The 27,237-nt window shown below is 42.8% G+C and overlaps 1 protein-coding gene across 1 annotated transcript in view; it reads right to left on the bottom strand.

Annotated features, from left to right (window-relative positions):
• The window catches only part of LOC133951646 (beta-galactosidase-1-like protein 2), a 39,884-nt gene extending 19,585 nt beyond the window's left edge, over positions 1-20,299 (bottom strand). Inside the window, exons 1-9 of the mRNA XM_062385708.1 lie at positions 19,845-20,299; positions 16,808-16,996; positions 16,018-16,086; positions 15,477-15,572; positions 14,583-14,691; positions 14,003-14,095; positions 13,829-13,910; positions 12,658-12,722; positions 11,847-11,931 (exon numbers count right to left, since the gene is read on the bottom strand). Coding sequence (XP_062241692.1) covers positions 11,847-11,931; positions 12,658-12,722; positions 13,829-13,910; positions 14,003-14,095; positions 14,583-14,691; positions 15,477-15,572; positions 16,018-16,086; positions 16,808-16,996; positions 19,845-19,951 — 895 coding nt within the window. The 5' untranslated portion in view covers positions 19,952-20,299. The remainder of the gene's footprint in view (positions 1-11,846; positions 11,932-12,657; positions 12,723-13,828; positions 13,911-14,002; positions 14,096-14,582; positions 14,692-15,476; positions 15,573-16,017; positions 16,087-16,807; positions 16,997-19,844) is intronic.
• Positions 20,300-27,237: the final 6,938 nt, after the last annotated feature.

Here is a 27,237-nt window from a genome sequence, read left to right as displayed (position 1 = left end):
TGCCGCTCCACATTCCCCTTCTTTGGTATTGCTATGGTAGACTGGCAGATGAGGCAAACGCACTTGGAAAATGTCATCGTGAAAAAAAAGTCCTCCTCCCATTCCGTATTGAAAAAACCAAAGGCTGAAAACTGGCCGTAACTCGCTGACAAGCTTGCTAGTTAGTTAGCACTTAGCGCAGTTGTTTGCTCATGCGCAGTGACCTAAGTGTCAGACAAAATTCAGATGTCATCTGACTGGCTGCCCTGTATATCAATCAAAAGACGGGATGGATGATAGGTTGACGTCAATTTTTTTAATGTCACGCGATCTACCAATAATACCTTTGGGATCGACTGGTAGATCGCGATCGACGTATTGAGCACCCCTGGTTTAACCTATTTGGGAATAGTAATTACCAAGAAGTATAATGATCTTTGGAAGGCCAATTTCCCCAACCTGTTAAATAAGTTAAAAAACAATACACAATTTTGGAAAACACTCCCCATTTCTCTGCTGGGCAGAGTGAATGCTATTAAGATGATTTTTTTCTCCCTCAGCTACTTTATCTTTTTCAAAATCTACCTATTTACCTTGCCAAATCTTTTTTCATTAAATTGGACTCAATCATTCTCCCCTTTGATTGAAATTACAAGTCTCATAGAATAAAGAAGGATCATCTTTGTAAAAACAAAACTAATGGGGGGCTGGCACTACCTAATTTTATTTTATATTACTGGGCCACTGGGATACGCTCTATGGTATATTGGTTAGATGACAACCCAATACCCTATGATGGGCTAGAGATGGAACGGGAAGACTGTCTACCTTATTCTATTAGAGCGGTTGTACTGTCTCCCGTTCCAGTCAACAGATCTTGTTTTAAACATAACCCTGTAATTTATGCTTTAATTAAGATTTGAAAACAACTGAGGAATCATTTCAAACTTAAGGCAAACTTCATTCCTGCTGCCTATAACTGCAAACCCCTCTTTCACTCCCTCAGCTCTGGATGAGGCCTTTTCCACCTGGAAACGATTGGGGATTTGTATTGTTGGTAATCTATACATAGAGGGGACTTTTACCTCCTTCCAGCAACTCCAAGAAAGGTTTAATTTACCGAGGAATCAGTTTTTCAGATATCTTCAGATTAGGAATTATGTCAGAACACACCTCCCTAATTTTGAGAAGGTAAACCCCGACAAGACAGAGAGTTTATCTAATCTGTTAGCCAATCCACGCTACATAGTCTCGCAACTTTATGAGATACTACAAAACTTGTGCCTTCCTAAGATGGACAGGATAAAAGAGGAGCGGGAAAGAGAGTTCGGAGCCCTGATACCTCCCAATGTGTGGGAGGAGAGTTTGGAGCACATCCATGAATGTTCTATAAACGTCCGACACTGAAGTCTCTCCTTTGTGTGAGAAACATTTAAACATTGGTTGACTGATTTGACAGACACCTTGCATTTGGAGAGAATTCGATTTATTCTGAAAGACAAGTTGAGGGATTTTGATAAAATCTGGCAACCTTTGGTCTCTCATCTCGAAAGAGAATCTGATTGAGTCCCTAGTTGGATGCACTCCTTGGGGGGGGGGGGGGGTGATGGGAGGGTATACACTGTTGTCTTTTGTCTTTTTTTTTTGTCTTGTCCTTTTAGTTCCATCTGTTTTGTTGATGCAGGGCATTGCTTGTTCACTTGCTATTCTTTTTTGTCATTAGTCTTTTTTTGTCAGGGACTACTTTTTCACCTTCTGTAAAAACAAAGGAAACATAACTGCTGACTGTTAATTTCTCTGCTATGTGATTGGTTTCCCAAAAAACATATTTGAAACATAATTTGCGGGACTAGAATGATTATTCATTACCAGCCCTAGTTGGGGGAAATGTATCCTTGTATGCATGACAGTAGTACAAACATGAATACCATTGCTGCTTTTGGTGTTCAGGCAAGCACATCTGTTCACGGTGCTCGGGTACATCACGTAGCATGCCAGACGGGCCCACCAAAGATGCGCACACATGGCACGCAGCTTTCTATGAAAACAATGCGACCTCACTACAAAAAGTACAGGTTTGTTTACCCTCAGTTACTTCGTTATGTCATTGATTGTGTCTTCGTGTTAAAGTTGTAACAGCATCTCATTTGTTGTTTTATCATAGGCACACAGAAAACTGTGCTGCACTGATGTCGGTGTTGGGACCTCAGATGTAAGAGGCCTCGCTTTGAGGAGGGAGAGGACAACCCAAGTTGTTCAAGTATGGACTTTGGAGAGCCACAGGATGCTACCTATGATCCTGATGACTCGATCACAGTCTTGACTGAGTCAGCAGATGTGACATGAGTGACTCAATATTTAACCTACACATTTAAATAATCAAATGGATTACCATCCTACACTTTTTTAGCTGTTGCAGCCTTTTTGGTGAAATCTTTGTCTTTCTAATAGAATGGAATCTTCCAACCCTGTTCATAAGACACCCACATATATTGTCTATTAGCCTGGAGCGCTTAGATGTTTAGATGCTGCCATTGAGTCTGTTTTAGGAGACATCGACAGCGCATTAATTTTGAAAGAGGAACAGAGAAACGCGATCAAGGCATTTGTAGACCGAAAAGATGTTTTTGCCATCCTTCCTACAGAATTCAGAAGTTTAATCTAACAGCTGGCCCCGATGGTCGCGAAGAAGATGGGACACGGGAATGTGGCGTTCCAACCGTGTTATTAAGTTCTTACATGACCGACAAATGCGATACAATTTGTTTGATGTGTTGTGGAGCTGTAATCCTAAACGGAGAACTTGTACGTGCGTGCATTCACCTTTACTGTAACTGACTGCTACACCTGCCACTTTATGCATAATATGGCGACGCCTGCGAGCTAGTTCTGGCAGGCAACTCGAGCTGCGCTGCGCCATTCACGTGACATACATCATGTGACATACATCATGTGACATACATCATGTGACATACCTCAATCTCCACAACCATCTATAATACACTGCCACCTTATCAGGTGGTATATTTAACCAGAGACATTTCCCATCAACCCCTCTTGCTCGCACTGCTGCTGCAGTATTGCTACCTGTTGCTTCAGCGTTTCAACCGTTGACCAAGTGACCGTTGTTCCTCCGTGGGTCGTTGTCTCTCTCAATCCAAGTGATTCCTCCTCCGAAAAAGTTTGCTTTATTTCCGAAATTTCGGCTCGGTCCTTCAAGATTCACTACGTGTGAATCGGACGTCAAGCGTCTGCGCCACGACTCCCGCGGGCCTCTCAGCCCGCACCACATCCTGGAGGAGCTGCGCACCCGAAGCGTTTAATTCATCCTGTCTCCTCTGCTGAATGAAGTCTGCACTGAACGTTATGAATGAAACAATTCAGTCTCGAATCACACGCCATCTTCCCTGCACGTGATGTAAACAGAACTACGGTACCGGGCTCGTGCTATAGTACTTCCTGGTACGTCACTCCAGCAGGATTATGGGAGTTGTAGTCCAATCTCCAGCCATGGGTTTGAAGCTCCTGTCTCCTGACAACAGTACCTTTCCCAAAGGAATCAAATGCTAGCAGGTAATATGTTTTGTTATTTCGGAAACATTCAATTATATAATATAATATATATGTGGGTAGAGTGGTCTTCCTCCAACCAAAGGTTGGGGTTCAAACTTGTGCAAGAGACTGAACCCTCAAATGGGCCCTCATAGATGTTGAATGCAATAATTGTAAATCACTTGTATATATGACTTTCTTATGACTTCTGGCATGCGATGATTTCGCAACGGACGTGCCATGTGCTATATTTGTCGCATTGCACATGCCCGAGTTTCAGGGATAGGAAGGGAGCGAGATGGCTCACTCCTCAGCTACTTCCATCAGCACCTCCGGTAAAACAAAGTTTATTACAGCTGCACGAATAACACGCGCTATGAGGTAACTAACGAATGATCGAATATTAAATTTGCGGGCAACTATTTTGTCTTCGGATTGTCGACTACAATCTGGTGCACTTTGAGGAAGTAAATATGTCAGAATCTACTGTTGGTGGTCATAATCGACTTGTGGTGTGAGAAACAGTTCATAGACACACTGAGCAGTACCCGGGTTTTCCTTTCCGCAGATGAACGTCTTGGCGATGTCCGACTCGGGAAAACCTTCTTTGAAAAACATCTTTTATTGGATGTGAGAGAGTGGTGGTTTACTGTTGTGTCAAGACACCACAACACTTCTGTGCGCAGCGTTGTCGTAAGGCATGCATGATTATGGCCAAAATCATAATTACGATTATTTAGATCAATATTAATATCATGATTATTCATACATTTTAGGAACAATATATTTTTTATAGCGTTTTTATGTTTAAATGCACAAGGACACTGCTTTCACTTCCATGTTGTGCTACATTCCAGCTAATGTACACATCTTTCATTAGGCCCTGGGCAATCGACTCTCCTGTCGGTTCTTATGGGAAAAAATGCACCATGCATGGTCGTTTATGGTTTTCTCTGTTGACGTTGGACATGGACGGAGATTCAGGGAGGTAATGTTAGCTTTGGCCATGATGCACTTGTTGTACTATGGTTTGTGGGTTGTTTTTTTCAGGTGGATAAACAAGGTAGTTGTATTGCTATACGGCGCAAACACAACTCCAAACGCACTCTGGCATGATTTGTTCTTGGTTATCATCACTTGCCCTAAATTCCAAAACTACCAAACAACAGATGATGATCCTTTTCGAAGGACTAGCTCCTCGCCTTCTGCTCCTGATAATTGATTTACCTTTCACACGACACCGTGACTGGCTACTCTCTGTCTCTACTCTTCTAAGAAATACCGGAACTGGCTGCAGGCAAAACGTTTGTTCTGGCCACCGCTGCAGGGTGCATGCATGAGAACTCCCATCTTGTTCTCCCTCTGGTGGTTAGCGAATGTTAGTCGAAAAAGCGCTTGATTGGATATGTAGCAAAGCACGCATTTTAAATGTCAATATCGCTGACGATCATGCAATTCGATTAATTGTGCAGCCCTAGTTGTTGTGGCTCCCATTGTCACTCTGAGGTCTGTAGAAGTTGAAGCAGAGGGAAAAAATAAATAGTTGCATTTCAGGTGGTTTGCTGGACTTAGAGTGTTAAATTCTGGGGTATAGGTTGCCATGTGCCAAGTTCACAATATATTCTCCTACAGCCAGGGCAGTTGGGGGGAACCTCACCAGGCAGTATATAGTCTTCCGCGACAATGTGCCTACAGCGAATGACCACACCACGGGGATGCATGGTGCGCATCACAGTTTCACAGGTAGCATATTCTCCTGCAGGCATGCACCTATGGAGAATAGCTACACCGCAGTGGCATGGCACACATAACAGGCTCACTAGGTAGCATATTCTCCAGCAGGCATGCGCCTATGGAGATTAGCCACACCGCAGTGGCGTGGAACACATAACAGGCTCACTAGGTAGCATATTCTCCAGCAGGCATGCGCCTATGGAGAATAGCCACACCGCAGTGGCGTGGAACACATAACAGGCTCACTAGGTAGCATATTCTCCAGCAGGCATGCGCCTATGGAGAATGGCCACACCGCGGCGTTGAATGGCGCACACATAACAGATACCGATTCATCCGTCAGGCTCCAAATCTGTGCAGTGTTTAGGGGTTACAGTATTAGCTCATCACCCCCATCATTCCTGTGTTAGCATAGGGGGAGTGATTAAGTTGGAGCCTAGACGCCAAACACAAACATGTTCTACTGTGAATAATAAATATCGTAATAAATAAGATAAATAATCAAACGTGAGTTGTCTGACTGAAATGGAGTGAAGCCAGCGAGCTAGTTCTGGCAGGCAACTCGAGCTGCGCTGCTTCAGTCATGTGCCATACATCAGGTGACATAAATCATTTGACATATATCAGGTGACATACTTCACTTGCCACAATCAGCCACAGCACTCATCCACCGCATTAGGCGGCCTATTTAAGCAGAGGGAAATCCCATCTGTCCAACCATACCCAATTCCTACAGAGCAGTGAATAGATCAAGAACCAATAACCTTATCATGTGTCAATGCTGCTACAATAGAAAAGCTATGAATCCTCAATGATGACAGTCTTACCTAACATTTACCTTGGCTTTATATTTCCTTATTACTGAATTGTTGTCAAGGTGAGTCAGAGTATACGATAACGGAAGCAGTCTAATAGGAAATCTGACAAGGACGCTTATTTAATCCTCTACATGACCTTATCCTCTCTAGTCTTAGAAGAACACATGTTCACAACAAGTCTGATAGATCTTGTTGAGACTTCTGAATTATCATTGCTAAGAATAATACTGCTTTCTGTTCTTTCTCCTCTATGATCAAACGCTTGCATCCCTCTTCAACCCATCTGACGACACCCTTGCCTACCAACAATGGTCGAAAATGCATGACGAGATCTCCTCAAAACTTCGCCATCCCTGCCAGAGCTGAGGCCTAACACCTGGATGCTGTCCCCGCACTCACTAAGATGTTGCACGGCTATGACTGCAACACTCCACTCTGGTCTGGATGGTGGATCGTGGTCTAGATGGTTGCTGAGCATGGACTGTGCTTGCAGCGGGACTGCTTGGCATGTCATGTTGGGGTTGTCCTTCGGGATGTCTACCCTCATCAATGCTGCTAGAGACTTTAATTATTGATGATGTTGTCCTGCACGTGGCATCTATTGCACTTCTGTCCGTCCTGGGAGAGGGATCCCTCACATGTGGCTCTTTCTGAGGTTTCTACATATTTTTACCCTGTTAAAAGGTTTTTTTTGTAGTTTTTCCTTACTCTTGCTGAGGTTCAAGGACAGAGGATGTCACACCCTGTTAAAGCCCTATGAGATGAATTGTAATTTGTGAATATGGGCTATACAGATAAAATTTGATTGATTGATTGAACACTCCATCATCTATGCTACTCATGCTATGTTGGACACCACAAGAAGGAATATTGACTCTCAAACATCATCTGCATCACGTCTCCGCGTCCGGGGTAGTCACAGGCATGTTTCGGCGCGCCTTCATCCGCTCAAATGGTGACGATACAATGCGAACGATGCCAAGGGATTCATTGCACCCTTGCCGTGGCATACATCTGTTCCTGTCCATCCTGGGAGAGGGATCCCTCACATGTGGCTCTCTCTGAGGTTTCTACATTTTCCCCTGTTTATGGGGGGTTTTTGGTAGTTTTTCCTTACTCTTGTCGAGGGTGAAGGACAGGATGTCGCATTTGTTAAGCCCGATGAAACGAATCATGTTTTGAATATTGGCGATACAAACAAAACATGTGAGTGAATAATTTGTATGTGCTTTGCAGACTGATTATTTTATTGCATTTCAGGTGGTTTGCTGGGCTTAAAGGTGAAATTCGTTGCATATGTTGCCATGTGCCAAGTTCACTATATTCCTGTATAGGGAACCTCACCAGGTAGTATATTCCCCCGCAGACAATTTGGCTACAGCGAATGACCACACCGCGGCGGTAAATGGCACACATAACAGTTCACTAGGTAGCATATTCTCCTGCAGGCAATGCGCCTAGGGAGAATGGCCGCACCGCGGCGGTGAATGGCTCACATAACAGGTTCACTAGTTAGCATATTCTCCTGCAGGCTAATGCCCCTACGGAGAATGGCCACACCGCGGCTGTGAATGGCGCACACATAGCAAATACCGATCCGTACGTCAGGCTCCGACTATGTGCAGTTTTGGGGGGTTACAAGTATTTGCTCATCACTCCCATCATTCCTGTGCAATCATATGGGGGAGTGATTAAGTTGGAGCCTAGACGCCAAACACTAAATCTGTTGTAATAAATATATTACATGATCAAACGTGAGTTGTCTGACAGAACTGTTTTATTCTGTTATTTTGTGTTGGGCTTATTTAGTTTTACACGTAGCGACTCCCCGCGCATAAATACCTGCAGTTTAAGGAGCGGACCATGTTAATAGACGCACCAGATCCCTCGCTTGCGGACCAGTGCAATAAGACACCTGCCGTACAGCGCCGGCACAAGGATAGGAGCATGAACTACGACCGGACGCGGGCTGTGCGGCATTTGTCAAAAACTATAGTTTAACACCCCTCGCCAGCGGAACGAGGTAAGGAAGCTGGTCCCATTTACTTTGCTGCAGGTAGCGCGGAACAGGAGTCGCTATGTCACGTTAACGCATCAGACTTGTCTCGTGGTGATTGGTTTGTTTATTGTATTTTAACGTTTGTGTTTGGTTTTATGAATTAAAATATTGTATACTTAATGTTATTCCAGTTTTATGGTGTAGTTACGGCTATGATGAAGTGAACAATAAAGAGCCGTGTGACATCAGTAGAGAAACTCTGCGTCATGTTCGGGGGGGGACTGTTACATTAACTGTTTCTCCCAAAAATGCTGATCGTGTTGGTAAGCTCTCCATGTATCCTTAAATTATTTTTAAAACCACGGCAAAAATCGTTTTTACTGATCTTCTTCTACATCTCCCAGCGTGCGTGCAGCTGAGTTCTGTTGACAACAAAAATGCGTCGCTTTATATACGTCACATACTACGTTGCTCTGATTGGTTGTAGGTCTATCCAATTGAGCGAAGAGGAATTTTATTTCCTGTTCGGTTGAAACATGCCCCATAATCACAGCCCAATGGAGCGGTATCAGACTCAAATTCTGACTAGAATTGTGAGTATGACAACATCAGGCTAATTCTCTATGAAATGCCCCCTGGAGCTGTTTGAGGTGTGTCGGCGGAGGACAGATGTAATATATAAGAAGGGCGAGTGCACAGCAAAGCCGGTGAAAGCAGATGCAACCTTCCGTGATTCTCACAGGCTCTAATTAAAATCCAAACAATGTACAAACAGCATTTGAAACATAAATAACATATCAATTAACTGCTGTCTTTAAATGGTCTTCACGATTTAAAGACCATTTATTTATCGTCTTCACGATAAATAGAATAAAATAATTACAAAATAATTATAAAAAGAAAATAATAAATACAAAAAGTGCAAAATGTCCAACTTTTTTCCCAATTTGTATTACAGATTACTAGGATAACCTGTTGGACCTCATCTTTCACGAGTTTTTTCAGGACCCGGCCCCATATGTGAATGAGGGGCTGAAGATTTCAAAACCTGAGGATCTCTCTGCCAAGTATGAGAAACCTGACAAGCAGGAAGTTATAGCCAGCTATGTGTGCATCAGGGAACACTCTGCGTATCTGGAGCACCGAGCAGGAGGGCAGGACCACCCTGATTCTCCAGCCCAGATAGCCTCAACACCAGCTCACAAAGCTTCTGTACGCCAAATACCTGTAACGTTTACATTGTATTTAGATAATAAAAGGAGACACACAAATATAAAGTGTTCCTTTGTTTACAGTAGTATGGCTACTGATGGCACAAAGTGTATTTTTGTAATCAATGTTTGTACTATACTTAGTATATTTTGTAGTTATTACCTCTGTCCCAGCCAGTACATTTAATAACTATTTTTAAAAAGCTCTGGCATTCTTTCTAGCAATCTTTCTGACAATAAAAGTATTTAGAAACAGTTGTGTGCTTTTAGTGTTTGATATGTAACATGTCAACAATTGACACGTGTAAGATGAGCAGTTAGCAAAGTAATACAGAGGGAAGAGTAATTTATGTATTTTATTCCTAAGTCATAATTTTATTGCAGAAATGACTGATATCTCATGCATAAAAAAAACAAAACTTACTGCTCTATTCCTCTTAAACATAAAGGCCCATAATCTGCCCTATAGATGTTGAATGCATTCTGTAGTGAGAACACATTCAAACACACAGGCTAATTAATGGAGGTAAAAACGTTATGTTCTACACCTCCATGTGAGGATGGAGGGATCAGAGGGGTGAAAGGGGGTGGGGTAAGATGGGTGGCGGGGTGAGAGGGGGGCGGGGCCCTCAAAACAGGTCGATCTGAGGAGGTCTGTTTTAGACAGAGTAAAAAGGTGCTGTTTTATATGAACCTTGTGGTATTTTTACCAACATTTTTTACAGACATTTCATTAAGCCCTCAAGGAACCATATCAACTGTGGTGAAATGGGCATAATATGTCCCCTTTAATAGTAGATCCCTGTTTTGTGAGCATATAGCACAAAGATGCCTCATGAACATTGATGGAACCTTTTTAAAAAAGGTACATTGCACATACTTTACTTGAGTACTTGCAGTTTATGGTAATTTATACTTCCATTCCTCTACATTTATTTAACAGCTGTAGTTACTAGTTACTGTAATATTTAAGATTATTAAAAAGTCTCTTTAGTCAACTTTTAAATTAAATCTCATTAAATTAGTATAGTTTATGATTGAGTAAGTTGAGTTTTAAACCTCAATTTTCTTAATAAGGTGACGAGAACATTACAGCATATTCTTGATGTCATTCATCCCGTTTCAAGTATTTTCTGAGATCAAATTCTAGTTTTCCTAATTCTAGAGGGACGACACACGTTGTAGTTCTGGTTTTTTTAAATATGATCAGCTCTTTGTGTTCTTCATTTTAATAAAAAATGTGATGCTGGATGGATTCAATTATGGCCAGAATTGTCTTTGGAGACAACACATAAAGTGGTTGAAACATGCTCCACCACATTGACAAGTTACAATACTAATATGTTACATATTGATTGTATCATTAATAATACAATAATAGAATATCATTAAGGTACATGACAAATAGTACTTTTTGTACAAAACCCTTTTTGCATAAAATACATTTATTTTTTACATGAGTAAGATTTTGAAATGCAGGACTCCTAATGTGAATTTTATTACTTTGTTTATTTACTTAGCGTGCATTTTTTTATATGCAATCCTGCCAATGGTTTCACACTACTGCACTGATCAACATTTGGGGCAACATGGAGCCAAGAAATGTAGCGGTTCCCTAACAAAACTGTGAAGAACAAGACTGCTAGCGGGCAATGATGTAACAATGTTGGTGTCAGGAAAATGCGTTTAACACATTTGTAGCCCTCAGGACTACCCACTATGCATTTTGTTGTATAACCTCCACGTCAACAAAACTCCACTGGCTTATCTGTAATGTATTTTGTCATGTCTAATGCTCTAGAGCAGGTACACATGCAGCCTGTGTAGCATGAGTACAGGTAACTAATGGGAAAGCTCACAACGGAAATGTCATTTAATGCAGCCAAGGGCAAGACAATCATAGTTTGTATCTGTGTGTGTGTAGCTGTAGCAGAAGGAGCATGAGATGAATGCGACTCCTATAAAACACACCACTTCACACCTGAGTTCAGTACAGTCAGTGAGAATCGTCGGAGAGCATCTTTGAACAATCCAGTACAAGGAAGTGTTTGAAAAACGTGGCTTTTGAACTTCAAATTTGGCCAACAGACAAAGTAAAAGGGAAGGGACACACACGCTCTGCTTTGTGAAACTTGGCTCTGAACCTACCACCCATGAAAGTATATAAATTTCTGACAAAGCCACAAAAACAAGGAGGAAACGACCATGTAGGAAACATAGTGTTAGAGCGATTGTTTTCGACTCAGCATGAAGAATCTATTTTTTGTCCTTATCCAGCTTTTCCCAGGCAAAGACTATTTTATTCTCAGCTCAAAAAAACACACGTCTTAAGCCTTTTTCACCCTGAGGCTCGAGAGCTCTGTCTTGCCCTCAAGTCTGTTCTACCTTGAGAAATACTGTATTGTCTCCATGCACAAAACCTGTCTCAAATTGGCCTGTATTATCAAGACAGAAATAAAGGGCAAAAACAAATAATCCATTGATATATATTCCGCCCTACCCTCATGTGAACACCTATTTTACTCTTATCAGGAATCTTTCACAGAGTCTTACCCTCAGCTGTAAACACGTGATGAAGGTTCCCCCAAAGATCGAACCACCCCGACCAGTACTCCATCACCATTTTAGGCCTCTGGGGCTACAAGGGGATGAAGAAATGAATTGGCGTTACAAAAGTTTTTTTGTGTGGCTGCATTATTGCACAGGCACAAATATATTTTTCAGTATACTGTATATTGAGAGACTTTGTATTGAAAAGAGCAAGGGTTTATAATGATGTGTTTATCCAGTGTAGTTTGATTAGTTCATACAACTCGTAATGACTGATACACAAAACCACACATCACTGGAAACACTGGTCCTAATCCAGGACTACCACCAGCTGTGTCTGTGGAAGGCCCACAGCATGCAGACGATATACTGTAGGAGCAGGGCTTCAGTTTTATCACATGGCAGTCAGGTTTCTTAAGTCATAGTGAATTCATGACCAACAACCCTCTGCATATCTGTTTATCTGCCCGTTTGCACTTTTTTTCTCAGCCACCTCTGGAAAATGTCCAATAACTCATCCATACATATTTCATACAGTTCAAAGTTGTCACTACATTTGCATCCTTGAATGTTGCACTGCTTCTTTGAATGTATTTTAGTGTATTGTTCTAAGTTTTGTATTTCCCTTTTTTTTGTTTGAGCTCTTTCTACTTTGCTTTTATTTTATTAAATCATTGCACTAAGTGCACGGCTGAGCTGACTTGTTTCTTCTCATCCAAGATTTCATTGTGCTGTTGACCATGTGTTAACTTGCACAGGACAAATAAAACTTTTAAATAAAAATCATGTAACATATGACACAAATAAAACTTACCTGTATTTCTTCCAAATACTTAATGTCATTCAGGTTCAGTTTCTGAAAATTGATGGTTTCAAGAACTGTAGACAAAAATAGTTAAACATTATAACCATGTCAGATATAATCCAAAAAAATTAATTTCTTTAAAAGGTTTTTTGATTATTTTTTAAATAAATCATTCAAACCCATTCGTCTATACGAGTTCCATATCACAGCTGTGGTGTCTTTATTCACAAATGTAATGTAAGCTTTTGTAAATTATTTCAGACACACATACATTATTTGAATCCCAAGAGGACAGTTTACTTGATATAACGAGAATAAAGCCCTGGTGGAGTCTGCACTGTGAATCATGTGAGACATCAGTGTTTGCATCAATATTACACAGAAAACCTTAAATTGTATTATAGGGCAATTGTGGTTGTGCCTAAACAAAGGTAATTAATTTGTATGCATTAATCCAAATATCTATGTCCAAATTTTTACACATTCTTCGGAGGGTGCATTTGACAACCGATTGCACCACGGCGACACGACTAAACTGTCCCATTTTAATGGCATCCTCAAAAGAAAGTGACAAACACGTCCTTTCATCCCCTATCAAAGACGGCTCCAATGGATGGATCCCTCTCAGGCAAACCTATCCCACCATTCATTGCAAATCCCTGTTTTTAGCCACCAAACAACGAGAACAACATCTCAGATGCTTACGATTTTAAGTATCAGACTCAACTAAACAGCTAATAGTACATGTAAATAGAATAAGGGGACATTAAAACTTTCTTGTCTAACTGCAGCTCTGTTGCTAGGCAACAGCGGTAAGGGCAGGACAAGTAGGTGACACAAATCATTAAAACAATTCTGTGGACCAGTCTCATTTCCAGTTAGGCCTTCGTGGTCAGCAAAGTCGTAAAAGACCTCCTCCTTCTTGGGCCGTGTTGGCCACGTCTCCTGTATTGGGACAAAGCTACAGTTTCTGTTTATGACGGAGTGTGTTCAAAAAGAGACACTTCCTGGTTCTATGGTACACAGACTCCTTTGTGTGAGGAATCTGAACTGCAGCTGCCTGACACTGGGTCATTCTTGGCTCGAAACTGTTGTTGTGTGTGGAAAAACTACACTCCAACCACCAGATTGAAAGTCTGTGTTTGTTGTCTTGTTTGTCTGATAGCCAATCTGACAATACCTCCTTTCACTCCTCCAAGCTTTAGTCCTTCCTTGTTGTCGGAGGTCATCAGCAGCTCCGTGATGCCCCTTGACAATAATGCCTGGAGAGAAGGGAGATTATGGAGGCAAGGTCTATTTCTCTTATCAAAAACCCCCAGTTCTAATTAAAATTATTTACATTTCCGTTCCTTACCTCTTTGATGAATGGCATGTATTCTTTATCCTTAGCATAGGAGCCGTATTCATTCTCCACTTGAACTGCGATAATGGGGCCATCTTTGGAGAACTGTGCATTAAATTAACCAGAAGATAGAGGACACACATTAGGGCTTGGCAGCAGCTCTTGATCGTTCCTACCCGCCCTCAATGATGTTGACATTTTAAAAGCCGTGAAATGAAAGTCAGAGCTTGTACAATGATGTGCGGAGTTGATAAGAAGAAAATAAGGTTGATAGGAAACAATTTGTACAATTGGACTCAGTACGGTGCATTTTTTTTTTGCCATCACAGCTAATAATTGCACAATATTTTATGTGGGAAACTATTGCAAATGAGAAACAATTTAAGATGAAAAAATGCGAGGATTCAGTCATGAAAATAGTTTTAAAACTGTGTGGAAAAAACAAAAAAACACTCAAGGGGCTCTAATTGAAATGGCTTTGTACATATTTTCATAGTTTTATTTTATATCTTTATTCTACATTATTTATATTATGTGCTTCAGCTCCAATTCTACTTGTTTTTCACTTTGAATGTGCCAAAATGAAAAGTACCTGGTGTGGAACGACTTTGGCGATGACTTGATCGAAGAAGGAGTTGACTGCGTCGGTGAATCCACGGTATGTCGTTCTCAGTTTCATGTTTTCATCCCGTAACAACCAGCTGAAAAGAGATCACAACAAAAACCATTGGAACATCCAAAAATGCTACTTATCGAGGAAGTTCCTCAAAGGGTTGTGAACTCCTTCAAAAGCATCAAAAGTTAAACACACCGCACTTAGCATGACTATCATGAACTGCTGTAGCAAGGGAGTCATGCTTTGCTGCGTTCCCCTCGAAGCGCTGTTTTGATGATTATCAAATAAATATTACCTAAAACTCACATTCCCTGAAGGCAAAACTACACCGAAAATACCCACTTCCAGTCTTTTTCCACCTCAACAAATCCCCCACGTGTCCGAAACTATTGAGTTTAAAGATAGAAATGGAATGTATTCTTTCATTGTCAGATTTCATTTTGCTTCTGTGTAATAAAACAATGACTTTCAACTGGTTAACAGTGGTGTTAAATTAATATGATATATACTTTAAACATATGTTTTCTAATGTACGTGAATATGTTAAACTCCATTTTCACAAAGAGAAAGAGAAAATCCTTGCCCAATAAGCAGCAGATGTATTGAAACTGGCCAATTGATGACAGCACACCTCAAAATAATTCACATAAGTAGCCATGAATTATTTCGAGTCCTTTAATAGATTTCACCTGCAGCAAAGATACCGTCAGCTAACAGATTACCTGATCTATCAATTCATTTCCGAGCCGTTTACGAGATTAACTCAGCGCACCACTTTTAAAATAAAGCTTCACAATGTGACTGTGGCTGTGGAACAGGCCTAACATAATCTGTAAAGGCAACACAGCATCATGGCTCTGTGTTTTTTACCTGGGTAGTCCCCCTAAGTCCCACTCAGCACAGATGTAGGGCCCTGGGCGCAGAATCACCCAGAGGTCCAGGCTGGATGCGAGGCGGAGGAAGGCTCTGAGAGAAGGAGACAAAATGTGAAAAATGATCTATAGTCTCATCAGGGCTCTATTTATCATCTGTAAAGCAGATAAAAAGCTATGGCATATACTCTTTTTCAACTCTAAAAATTCAGCATAGTAAAGGACAAATATCATTCAGTTTAAAATACTTGTTTGTTTTCATTGTCACTTTGTTTGAGAGAATGTCTAATTACTGCACTAAACCTGCCAGTGATAAAACACATTCGATAGACCGATGCCAATCATAGTCAATAAATCAGCAATCACTGTGCACAACTTATTCATCAGATTCATGTTGTAAAGGTACACATCCTCAGTGGTATCAAATTATTCAAGACCGTGGACAGCTCAGGCTCTTTGCGGTGCAACAGTGCCATCTGCTGGAGGTGATCTGGCCTCCAACATAAACCCTGCATGTTTTACCCTCCATAGTTCCTTACTCCAAATCCAGCTGATCCTCAAAGTTGAACACCCCTTGCTCCGGCTCATGGAGGTTCCATGGCACATATCTGGAAAAATGGCAACACAACTTAAATGTTATATTATATTTTTGGTGGTTTTAGTATTCTAATTTCCTTAGGTTTTCTTACATTTAGTTTATAATAATATGACTTGTGAGTATTGTGTGCTCTAATCATAATCAAAAAGCAAAGTCATAGTGTAGTGCTCTGAGGTAGGGCTGGGCAACAAAAACAATATTGCAACATCATTTTCATCGATAGCAATATATAAAAATACTTATACGCATATCGATATTAAAGCTTTGTGTGAACACAGAGAGGAGGTTTAAGAAATGGCTGATCTACCTCAGATATATATTCACTTGTTTATCAAGTGTCCTTCTCTCCACATAAGGAAGCGTTTAAAACCACAACCCTCATGCAGGTGTATCAGCTTTTAAACTTTATCATTGTTGACTGGCGTGAAATTATATCTTGATATAAAGGGATGAAACGGTTACCGGTTTCAAGGTATACCTTAGTTAAAAGCACTGTTCTAATCATTAACTTCCATGGTAATTTAGTTGATCTTCAACCAAAGTTATCGATTCTCCAAGATGTCACAGAAAACAACCTGCATTTGAGTATTGTAAAAACATGGTGAAAGGAGCCGCAGACTATGTCAGAGCTAGAATCTAATTTTACATGCTACAGGTTTTATGCCTTGTCACCCAGCTCTACTCTGATGCTCAGTACATTCAACCAGTGATCATTTGCAGTGGGAGCCTACGTTGTGAGGGTGTTGAGGCCACAAGACTTCAGCTTCAGCAGTCTATCCTCCCAGTAGGCCCTTGGGACACGGAAGTAGTGGATGGAGCCCCCCAAGATGCGGAAGGGTTTTCCCTCCAGAGTGAACTGGGACGTGTTGGCCCTCAGACCCTCCCCCCTGCTCATTCTCTTGATTTCAACAGGGTGTTTCCTAAAGGGGAAATTTATTTTATTTCACAGCCCGAAAAGAAGAACTTGACTAAAGGGAATGGAGGAAAGACATTTAAAACACACATTTTCCCCTTGAGGCAAGTCTAGTCAGGAATTATACAATTTAATTGTATTGTACTGAATCACAACATACATTATTGAGACATTTTCGACTACTCCTTTTTAATGGGAAGAAAACCTTAAACAGAACCAGATTCAATGTGAGCAGCCATCTGACTCAACCGGTTCGGTGAGAGGGAAAAAAAAGGGGTAGAGGACAGGGTAGGGCAGGCACAGTTATGAAAAAGCACTGCCAGACTCGTTGTTATAATAAAAACAATGAATATATGTTGGAAAAAGGTGGCTGATATGCTGGGTGATCCTCTCAAAGTGTTTTCACAGTGTTTGAATGAATAAACCTTGCAACAGTGGAAGGTGTGAGCCTTCTGCAAAGAGCATGCTGTTGGCCTTCTGGGTAAGGTTGGTCTCCTCTGCTGCACATACCTGCAGTTTGTACAAAAATCTGCATTGAGACCAGGCACATGCACAGATGGACCACACCTCTAATTAAGTAAGCACGCTTATTTTAGACTTTATTTTCTTCTTCTCAATCCATATCTCAATTTTTTTACTATGGCCTATGATTGCATACATTTTCCATTAAATGCAAGTGTGACTTCTGTGACATCACACAAGCCCCTGTCTCTCCCTCTTTGACTTCACTTGTCACAACCACAACAGTTTACACATGTGATTTGAGAACCCTGCGGTTCAAGTATGTTTCCCTGACTTGCCCTCGTTGGTGTCTACCAGGTGATGATAGTGTTTGCAAAGGTCAGTTTTCATATCCTGCCTTACAGTGAACATAGCCTACTACGCATATCTACCTACTAATTCCTCAAACTGTCATTCTGCATGTGGAACGCAAGTCTTGCTAACCATCCATTTCACATTTGGCATATCTATTGTAAATTGACGAGTAGGTGCAGTGCCAAGTTTGTGGGAATTAGACACGAGATATGCTCAATATTGATAAGAAATGTAATAAACAGGCGACCAGTGCTCTGTAGCAGTCAGTAGGGGCGGGTCATTGTGCCAACAGTCAGTCTTAGGGCCAAGTTACACAATCAGAATCAGAATTGGATTTATTGCGAAGCAGGTTAACAGAAACAAGGAAATTGCTCTGATGTAATTGGGGAAGTACAAATACAAAACAAACTGGCAATAAAATTAAAATATATAAAATACCATATAGTCGGGAGGGATTGTGCTTTGTGCAATACGTGCAATATGTTGTAAGAACGCACTAGTGACTGGATTGTGCAAAGTAGAGTGGGTCGGTTATTTACCACGGGAAGTTAAAGTGTCAAAATGTCACAGTCACAGGCATGTTGTCCGGGACATCAAAGTAGTCCAGTGATAGTGCCCCAGGCCTTGTTGATGAGGCCATCAGCAGTCGGGGAAAAATAAGTTTTTTTTGAGGCGAGGTTTTGGTCCTGATGCCCCACAGCCTCCTCTCAGAGGGGAGTGGCTCTTAAAGTCTATGTCTGACATTTCTTCTTTGACTACAACCATGTGGTGCTGACCTCAATCAGGACAAAAACATTCATAGAACCGCCTCCACTTTAGCAATTAGTCTTCATAGTCAAAGCACAATGTTTTGTCTGTTGCTGCAATGCCTTATATCAAGCTGAATTTGTTGTGACTTTGGTCTGATTATGCCAGTTGCTGAAAAGACATCGGAAATAGTAGACTTGCAACATATTCAGGAAATCCTTCTTACTCACATACAAGTCACACACGAGAACAGCAATAAAGCAAATTCAGTTTAATATTATGAAAACATTTCAACAAAGATTTCTAACTTCACTCTGCACCATTAACTGTATTGAAAAAGCTCTGCACATGACTTCCCTCACAATGAAGTCGCACACTAAAAACCTGAGTTGATGGCTTTCCAGCTGCACAGGAAAAATATTTACTTCAGCCAGCTAACCATAGTTAAAAAAACAGTTTTACAAAAAACACATTACACAGCAGTCACACATACCAACAATGTAGTAACACACCCCAGACAGTGATTGGATAGCACTATGTGTACGACCATTAAAAGACAGAAGTGCTAATAAACAGAACAAACAACAGCTTCCACTAATGTTGATACACTGAGCGGACATCTTTGATTTTGTTGGGGGTTGTGCGGCTTCTCCGACCTTATGAGACAAAATTTCAAATTGAGGGGGCGTTCCAGTTGCAACTTCCAACTGGGGAAGTTGGGGTTGGTAATATCGCGCTCCGAAGTATAATGGAACAAGGCATAATACAGGCCAAGGAAACTGTTACTACTGTATCAAGCAAAGAATCAAGCATCCCATGAGGACTAAAATAAATAATTGTGCAATTAAATGATGCACTACTGTACGCAACTCTATTTTTTATGAAAAACATGAATAATTACAGGAGTGCCATTTTTTCCCCATGTGACAATCTGCCCCCCAAAAGTCTGTGAACGGCCCTGGTGGAAACACCAACACGATCTCATCCCGATCAGAGACAAACAGGTGTGCTTTGAGATTCGCGGGTGAAACGCACCTGAACAGCAAACAAAGTGATGTCGAACATATTGATCATTAATGTGGTCACGGTTCTCGACCCCCAGCCAATCGGTGAGCCTGGGGAAAGTTCCCATTCAGCTATCTTCACAATAAATCAGACGGGAGACAGCAACCAAGCAAACACAGAAACACATGGAGACCTACAGTAAGTCCAGAGAGCGAACCTTTCTGTGGGGGTTCACACAGACCTCCACACTGACGGCTCGAATATACAAACACCGTCAGCTGCCTTACCTTGTAAACTTGTGATAAGTGAGGATGGCTCCCGCAGCGATGCAGAGCAGCAGACAGTATCTCTGCTTCAGGGACAGACGGACACTAAACACGGAGGAGCTTTCCATTGGAAACGCGACTCTAGAAACCACAGCCCAACTGGACGAGTCTCCTCCGGACCACACGAAGTTAATCACCCGTCCTCTCTGTCTTCCTGTTGGATTGACCCTCTGAACTTCAGCCTGTCGAGCGTGTCCCGGTAGTTCAGGTTCGTGATACCTGTCAAACTCTCGGCCGGAGCTACCCCATGTTTACACAGCGCCACACTGCTACAACTTCCGGGAATAACGTTCAGGGAAGGACAGGATTGAAGGGACTTTCCTGTCGCGGTTTCTCATGTAATCGGTATGATCAGTGTCCACAACTGGGCCAACACTGCGGGTGATGATGTGCCAATGTACTACCACTCAGGAGGCGCGTCCACCTAGCGGCGGGAGCGCGCACGCACACCTGAGCGTTATTGTTCTGCAACTTCTATCTGCGTTTAGGGACCGTCATCAAGTGAACGCTGCTTAAATAAAACGCAGAAAGTGAAAACTTGTCGTGGACTCTTACTGATGTGTAAAGCAGTTTTCAGGCATGATCTCCAAAAGATGTCTGGAGAATCGGGTCCGGACTTTGTACAGAGGTTTACATTTAAACATGCACAACGCATGCAGACATAGACATGTCTGCAGCATTCAAGGGAGGATAGATGCAGCAGGCAGAAACAGGCTACCAGTATATACTTATTGATTCCGGAGAGAAAACGTACGAAGCCTGTCCTGAAGACAACAGATGTCTGTTTAATGTGTCCGAACCCGATCCGAGCCAGATGTTTACCCCAAGGAGGACTTAGGCAGTCTTCAGATAAGGTCATTGAGGATTTCAACATTTCCCCCAGGTGTATTCAAATTATTGAAATTGTATTATTAATATGTGTGTTATGAATAACAAACACTTACAACTAACTGATCGTGCTAGCCACCACCCATGTCCTCAGTGTGTGTGACAACCTTATCCAGGCTATTTAGGCATCATTTTTGTACAGTGGGAATCATCTTGATTGCCACCTGATGGCTGGCTGCCAGTGTTGCCACAGTTACTTTGAAAAAGTTCAGTCTCTTTATCGATGCAGAGTCCACATCGTGATGCATCTAAGATTCAAGACATTTCCAGACCTCTAGTGTGGAACGTTGTGAAACTGAACCCTTTCAGGACCCTGAAAAATAAAAAAAAAATTAAGAAAAAAAAAACTTGCTCTGCCAGAGTGTCTCTTTTGGCTCATTTTGCTGGTCCCAAGCCCGGATAAAGGAGGAGGGTTGGACGTAGAGCTAGCAATGCCGCCCCACTTAACAGTTTGGCGCACATTATCCTGAGGCGCACATCATCCTGCTGCACACATCATCCTGTGGCGCACATCATCCTGCGGCGCACATCATCGTGGCGGACATCATCCGGTGGCAGACATCATCCTGCGGTGCACATCATCACCGCACATCATCGTGCAGCACACATCGTCCAGCAGCACACATTGTCCTGCGGCGCACATCATCACCGCCGGCACATCATCAACGCACATCATCATGCAGCGCACATCATCCTGCCCCACATCATCACCGCACATCATCCTGGTGCACATCATCCTGCAGCGCACATCATCCTGCAGCGCACATCATCCTGCGGCGAACATCATCATGGGGCGCACATCGGCGCACATCGTCCTGCAGCGCAATTCATCCTGCGGCGCACTTCATCCTGTGGCCCACTTCATCCTGTGGCGCACATCATCCTGGGGTGCACATCATGAGCTGCGCACATCATCGTGTGGCACACATCATAGTGCTGCAGACATCATCCTGCAGCACAAATCATCATCGTGCACATCATCCTGCGGCACACATCAATGTGGCGGACATCATCCTGTGGCAGACATCATCCTGCGGCACACATCATCACCGCACATCATCGTGCAGCACACATCATCCTGCGAGAGGATTACACTCACCTCTCCCGAGCATTCTCCTCTCCAATGTTCGCTCGCTGTGTAATAAGAAGGACGAACTGCGCCTTCTCATCCGGACAAATAGAGACTTTTCCCTCTCTTCTGTCATGTGTTTTACGGAATCTTGGCTGACCGAAGCCTCACCGGACTCCGCTGCACAGCTGACCGGCTTTCAGCTGTGACGCGCGAACCGCAACGATCCTCTCACGCAAGGCAAAGGGCGGAGGGATTTGTTTTTATATAAACCATGGCTGGTGCAGCGACGTGAAAGTAATTTTACAGTCCTGTTCTCCGGACCTGGAAACTTTTTTCATCACCTGCAGACCGTTCTACTCTCCCCGTGAGTTCACCTCTTTCATCCTGGCCGGAGTTTACATCCCCCCGCAAGCTGACGTGCGCGACGACAACTCGCTGAGCAGATACTTGTAGTGGAGAGAAGTATATATAAGGAGCTCCCAAAATACAAACAGTTAATAAAATGCCCGACCAGGGGGGATAACACCCTGGATCACTGCTACAGCACCATCAGCAAGGCTTATCATGCAGTTTCCCGCGCTGCCCTGGGTCTATCCGACCACGCTCTCATTCAACTGATCCCGGCTTACAGACAGAAACTTAAACTTTCTAAACCTGCTGTGCTGAGATCCAAGAACTGGAGAAGCAGAGAAGCTGTGGAGGAGCTGCGTGACTGCCTTGAAAAGACTGACTGGGACATTTTTAGAACTGCTTCTGTCAGGCGTGTTGGTTTATCCTAATTATGAGAAGATGAGCCGAACTCCGTTTGTTCAATCAAGTATTTATTTAGAAAGCAATGAAAGGTAACAATCAGCAAAGCAATGGGCATCCAACAAGTCGCATCAGAACACGAGACCCATCAGAACGCATCAAACAGCCGGCGCCTGTCTATTTTATAACAGTAGATCTTGGTTCTTCCTCCTCGAAAGTGCGCAGGCGTAGGCCATCCTCTTGGTATTGGAATAAGGAAGTGACAAGGAGCCACTCCCAAGACCTTGACACAGCTGATGGCATGTGGGCCAATGGTGTTGACAATTGAAGAAAAGATTATTGTGTTCTTGCTATATCAAAACAATATTCTGTTTGTACAGACATTCAAAACAATTTAACCAAAACAACGAAACAGAACTGTAACGCAGACACATTCTAATTTTCAAGATTACACACTAGGAAGGAAAAGGTTATTATTAATCATTTGCGTGAAGGCCTTATCTGGCTCAAACTGCTTCTATTTTTATTCATTTAGAGTTGAGTCAGACAGAGAATATAGGTAAAATATTGAAATCCTAACACTTCTAACAGCCTGGACGAATATACAGATGCTTTGACGTCCTACATCAGCTTCTGTGAAGACAGTTGTATTCCAACACGCACCAGGGTGTGTTATAACAACGACAAGCCCTGGTTCACAGCAAAGCTCAAACAGCTTCGTTTGGAGAAAGAGGTGGCCTTCAAGAGTGGGGACATTGATAGGTACAGACTGATTAAATACTCATTTGGCAAGAAGATTAAGGAGGCCAAACGACAGTATTCAAAGGCGCTGGAACGACAGTTTGCAGCCAACGACTCCTCGTCTGTCTGGAAGGGCCTTCGAGTGATCACCGGCTGCAAAACCAAATCCCCCCACTCTGTGGAAGACTTGAGACTTGCAAACGAACTGAATGACTTTTACTGTAGATTCGATAGACACTCTCACCCCCCCCCCCGCATTTATCACACCTCTTCTCCCCAGCCTGGATAAAGACGATAGCCCCCCCACAAAATGGCCCCAGACTGCCCCATCCCCTCCACCCCCCCCCCCCCCCCATCACACATACATCCCCCCCATCACACCCCATCACACCTCTCTCAATTCAGGAGAGAGATGTAAATAAGCCCCTGAAGAGACTGAACAGTGCAAAAAAGGACAAGGTTTCATAAATCCAATCCAAAAACAGTTATTTTCAATTAAAGGAGAATCTTTACAAATATAAGTGACATGTCAAGATATGAACCACATGACAGCTAAAATAAAAAGTTAAAATGCCGTTGTCCCACTGTATATTTCAACTTTTGGTTAAACTTTGGTCCACCTTTCGAGCACTAGTCTACAAACTTCTTGTTGAGTTTCAGCAGCAGCTGATTTTCAATGTGAGTAGAGCTCATCCGGGCTCGCTTTGCAGTGAACAGCAGCACAGCTGAACACCAGGAGTGAAGCTTGCATAGAGCGGCAAATGTGCTAGGGCCGGCCCTGTGTAGCGCATTCATTCTCAAACTGTGTGGTGCGCGGAGTCACAACAGGTGGTGCGCGCAACCGGGAGGGGAAAATGCGAAGCGAAACTAATATTATAGCCGAACTAATGTTTTGACGTCCGCATGTCTTTAACGGCGGAGCAGTAAACTAATCGCTCTTTCGCCGTAGCCAGGGGTCGGCAACCCGCAGCTCTCCAGCCACGGGCGCCTCTGTAGCCGCTCTGCAGTGGCTCCCTGTGCAGTGTTGTGCATGTCGCGCATATTTTTCGCGAACAGTGAACTTTACGATCAGTTTTCATATGTTGAACGTGCATGTGAGGGAACGTCACCCACTCTATGCAGCATCTACCACTGCAGTGAAAATTGCAGTGCGCCTAGAACTATGTTGTTTTTTTTACTCAGTAACGGATGTAATTTCCAATGTAGCCAAGTACAATACTTCTGTCAAAATCTACTTAAGTAAAAGTAAAATTACCCATTTAAAAAACTACTCGAAAAATTACAAAGTACACAAAAAACTACTCAATTACAGTAACTTGAGTAAATGTAATTCGTTACTTTACACCTCTGCCTAAATCATAACTACGACTCTATGATTAATGTGACAAGTGTGTTAAGCCAGCGGCGTTGTCCGGCTGACGGTGGCTGGTAAGAGCACTTACGGCATGTGTGTACAGTCACATACGGTTATAACGAACTTTCATAACGGGGCTAGCGAGCTAGCCACCATGCTAACTGCCGTGGGAACAGCGCAAAAACCCGCTGACTTTAATCCCACGGCTCTCATGACACTGTTTCTAAAACACCGTCAGGTTAGAAGCAAACACTTGGTAGTAGTTAGTATCGGGTCTCCGTGCTGACTGTGTGTGGAAGCTGGGGGGGAAGCTAGCTGCCTCTGTGTAGCTTCAAGCTGTTGCAGCTGTTGAATTAGCAACGCAGTTTGGAAACAAGACCGGGGTACCGCTGCGCTAAGACACGATAACATAAGCATTTTGACCCGCTGGGTGTCACTTTATTTTAGCAAAAACTGTTGCATCATCAACAGCCTTTTTAGTTGTTATCGTTCACTGTGTGTGAGGAGCCGGGGGGAAGTAATTAAACCAGCGTGGACTTCTTCTATATACCTCATGAGGTAGGCTTCTCTAAGCTCGACTTCCGTTGCGCCAACTACTGTTCTGGCGGTGAATTGTTTTCGGAACAAAAAGGCTCGTAGAACTATAAATCAAAAAGTGTTGTACCCGCCTGCCTCAAAACATCCACCATCATCCCCGTTCCCAAGAAGCAGAGGATCACAGGCCTTAATGACTACAGACCAGTCGCCCTGACCTCCGTAGTGACCTCGACCTGCTGCAGTTTGCCTACAGAGCCAACAGGTCCGTAGACGACGCAGTCAACATGGGACTCCACTTCATCCTCCAGCACCTCGACTGTTTGACGACTTCAGCTCCGCATTCAACACCATCTCCCCAGCTCTTCTCCGGGACAAGCTGACACAGCTGAGCGTGCCTGAGCCCACCTGCAGGTGGATCACTAACTAGCAGCGCGTGAGGCTTGGGAAGCTTGTCTCTGACACCCGGACCATCAGCACTGGAGCCCCACAGGGTTGTGTGCTCTCTCTTCTCCTCTTTTACATTACATAACATTTGGCTGACGCTTTTGTCCAAAGCGACTTACAATTAGTACACTCAACATTCATGAGGGGCCATTTAGGGATTCAGTATCTTGCCAAGGACACTTCGGCATGCAGATGGGAGATAGTGGGGTTTGAACCGACAACCTTCTTGTTGGAGAGCCACCACTCTAACCACTAGGCCACACCGCCCCTCTTCTCCCTCCATACGAACAACTGCACCTCCAGCCATCCCTCTGTAAAACTTCTGAAGTTTGCTGACGACACAACCCTTATTGGATTAATTTCCAATGGGAACGAGGCCGCCTACAGAGAGGAAGTAAACAGCCTGGCTTCCTGGTGCAGCCAGAACCACCTGGAGCTGAACGCTTTAAAAACTGTAGAAATGGTAGCAGATTTCAGGAGGAGCCCCGCCCCCCTCACCATGTTCAACTCCCCAGTTAAAACAGTTGTGTCTTTCAGATTCCTGATTCCACGTAACTCTTCTACTGTATATATTGTTTTGTTTTTTATATTGTTATATTGTTTGATATTGTTGTTTTTAATTTGTTGTTTGTAAAGTGCACCAACCACACCAAGGCAATTTCCTGTATGTGCAAATATACATGGCAATAAAAAGAATTTTGATTCTGATTCTGATTCTGATTCTGATCACATCATCGTGCTGCGCACTTCATCCTGCCTGCACATCATCACTGCCCGCACATCATCACCGTACATCATCATGCGGCCCACATCATCCTGCGGCGCACATCAAAGGAGGAGGGTTGGACTAGAAGTTTTGTGAAGTGAATGTAATTCGCTTCTGTTTGTTTTGGTCTGAGAAACTGGTACTAGTGTGACATATAATACAGATACACTCCAGTAAAATAGTATATGTAAGTTAAGGAATATATAAGCTGTACACTACAGTCACACACGGTCCCTTTTCTGTAGACTGTGACTTGACCCACTAGATGGCATTAGTACCTTAGGCAGGAGTTTATAAATTATGCCATGAAGCCAACATATAATGCAACACAGTATAATGCAATGTGTTGCCTGGCTGCCACACACACACACACACACACACACACACACACACACACACACACACACACACACACAGAGAGAGAGAGAGAGAGAGAGAGAGAGACAAAGCACTATTATATGTTTGTTCTGAAACAACAATAGTTTCCCTTTATCTACAGAGTTTGAGGCCTCCCAGCACCCTCCTCCTTTACAATGGTGCAGCTGTGACAGTAATGCATCTGGACTTTCATGATAACCCTGGGTAAGACTTTTATTGTGCTTCATTTATTTTGTACAATCTTTTTCCATTTGTATGTACAATATGAGAGAGTAATGATTTACTGATTGTAAAGATTTACTACATAGGTAGGTTTAAATGTTAAATACTTTACACTTTTGAATATAATCATCAAACACCGACGAGTTTCAAAGTTTGGACCTCTATTTTATAAAACAGTTCCCAGCACCACCCTGGAGTGAGG

This window comes from Platichthys flesus, chromosome 4 (assembly GCF_949316205.1).
Source record: "Platichthys flesus chromosome 4, fPlaFle2.1, whole genome shotgun sequence".
NCBI classification, from domain to species: Eukaryota; Metazoa; Chordata; class Actinopteri; order Pleuronectiformes; family Pleuronectidae; genus Platichthys; species Platichthys flesus.
Note: the sequence above shows the minus strand (reverse complement) of the source record. Positions and strands in the feature narration are given on the sequence as shown.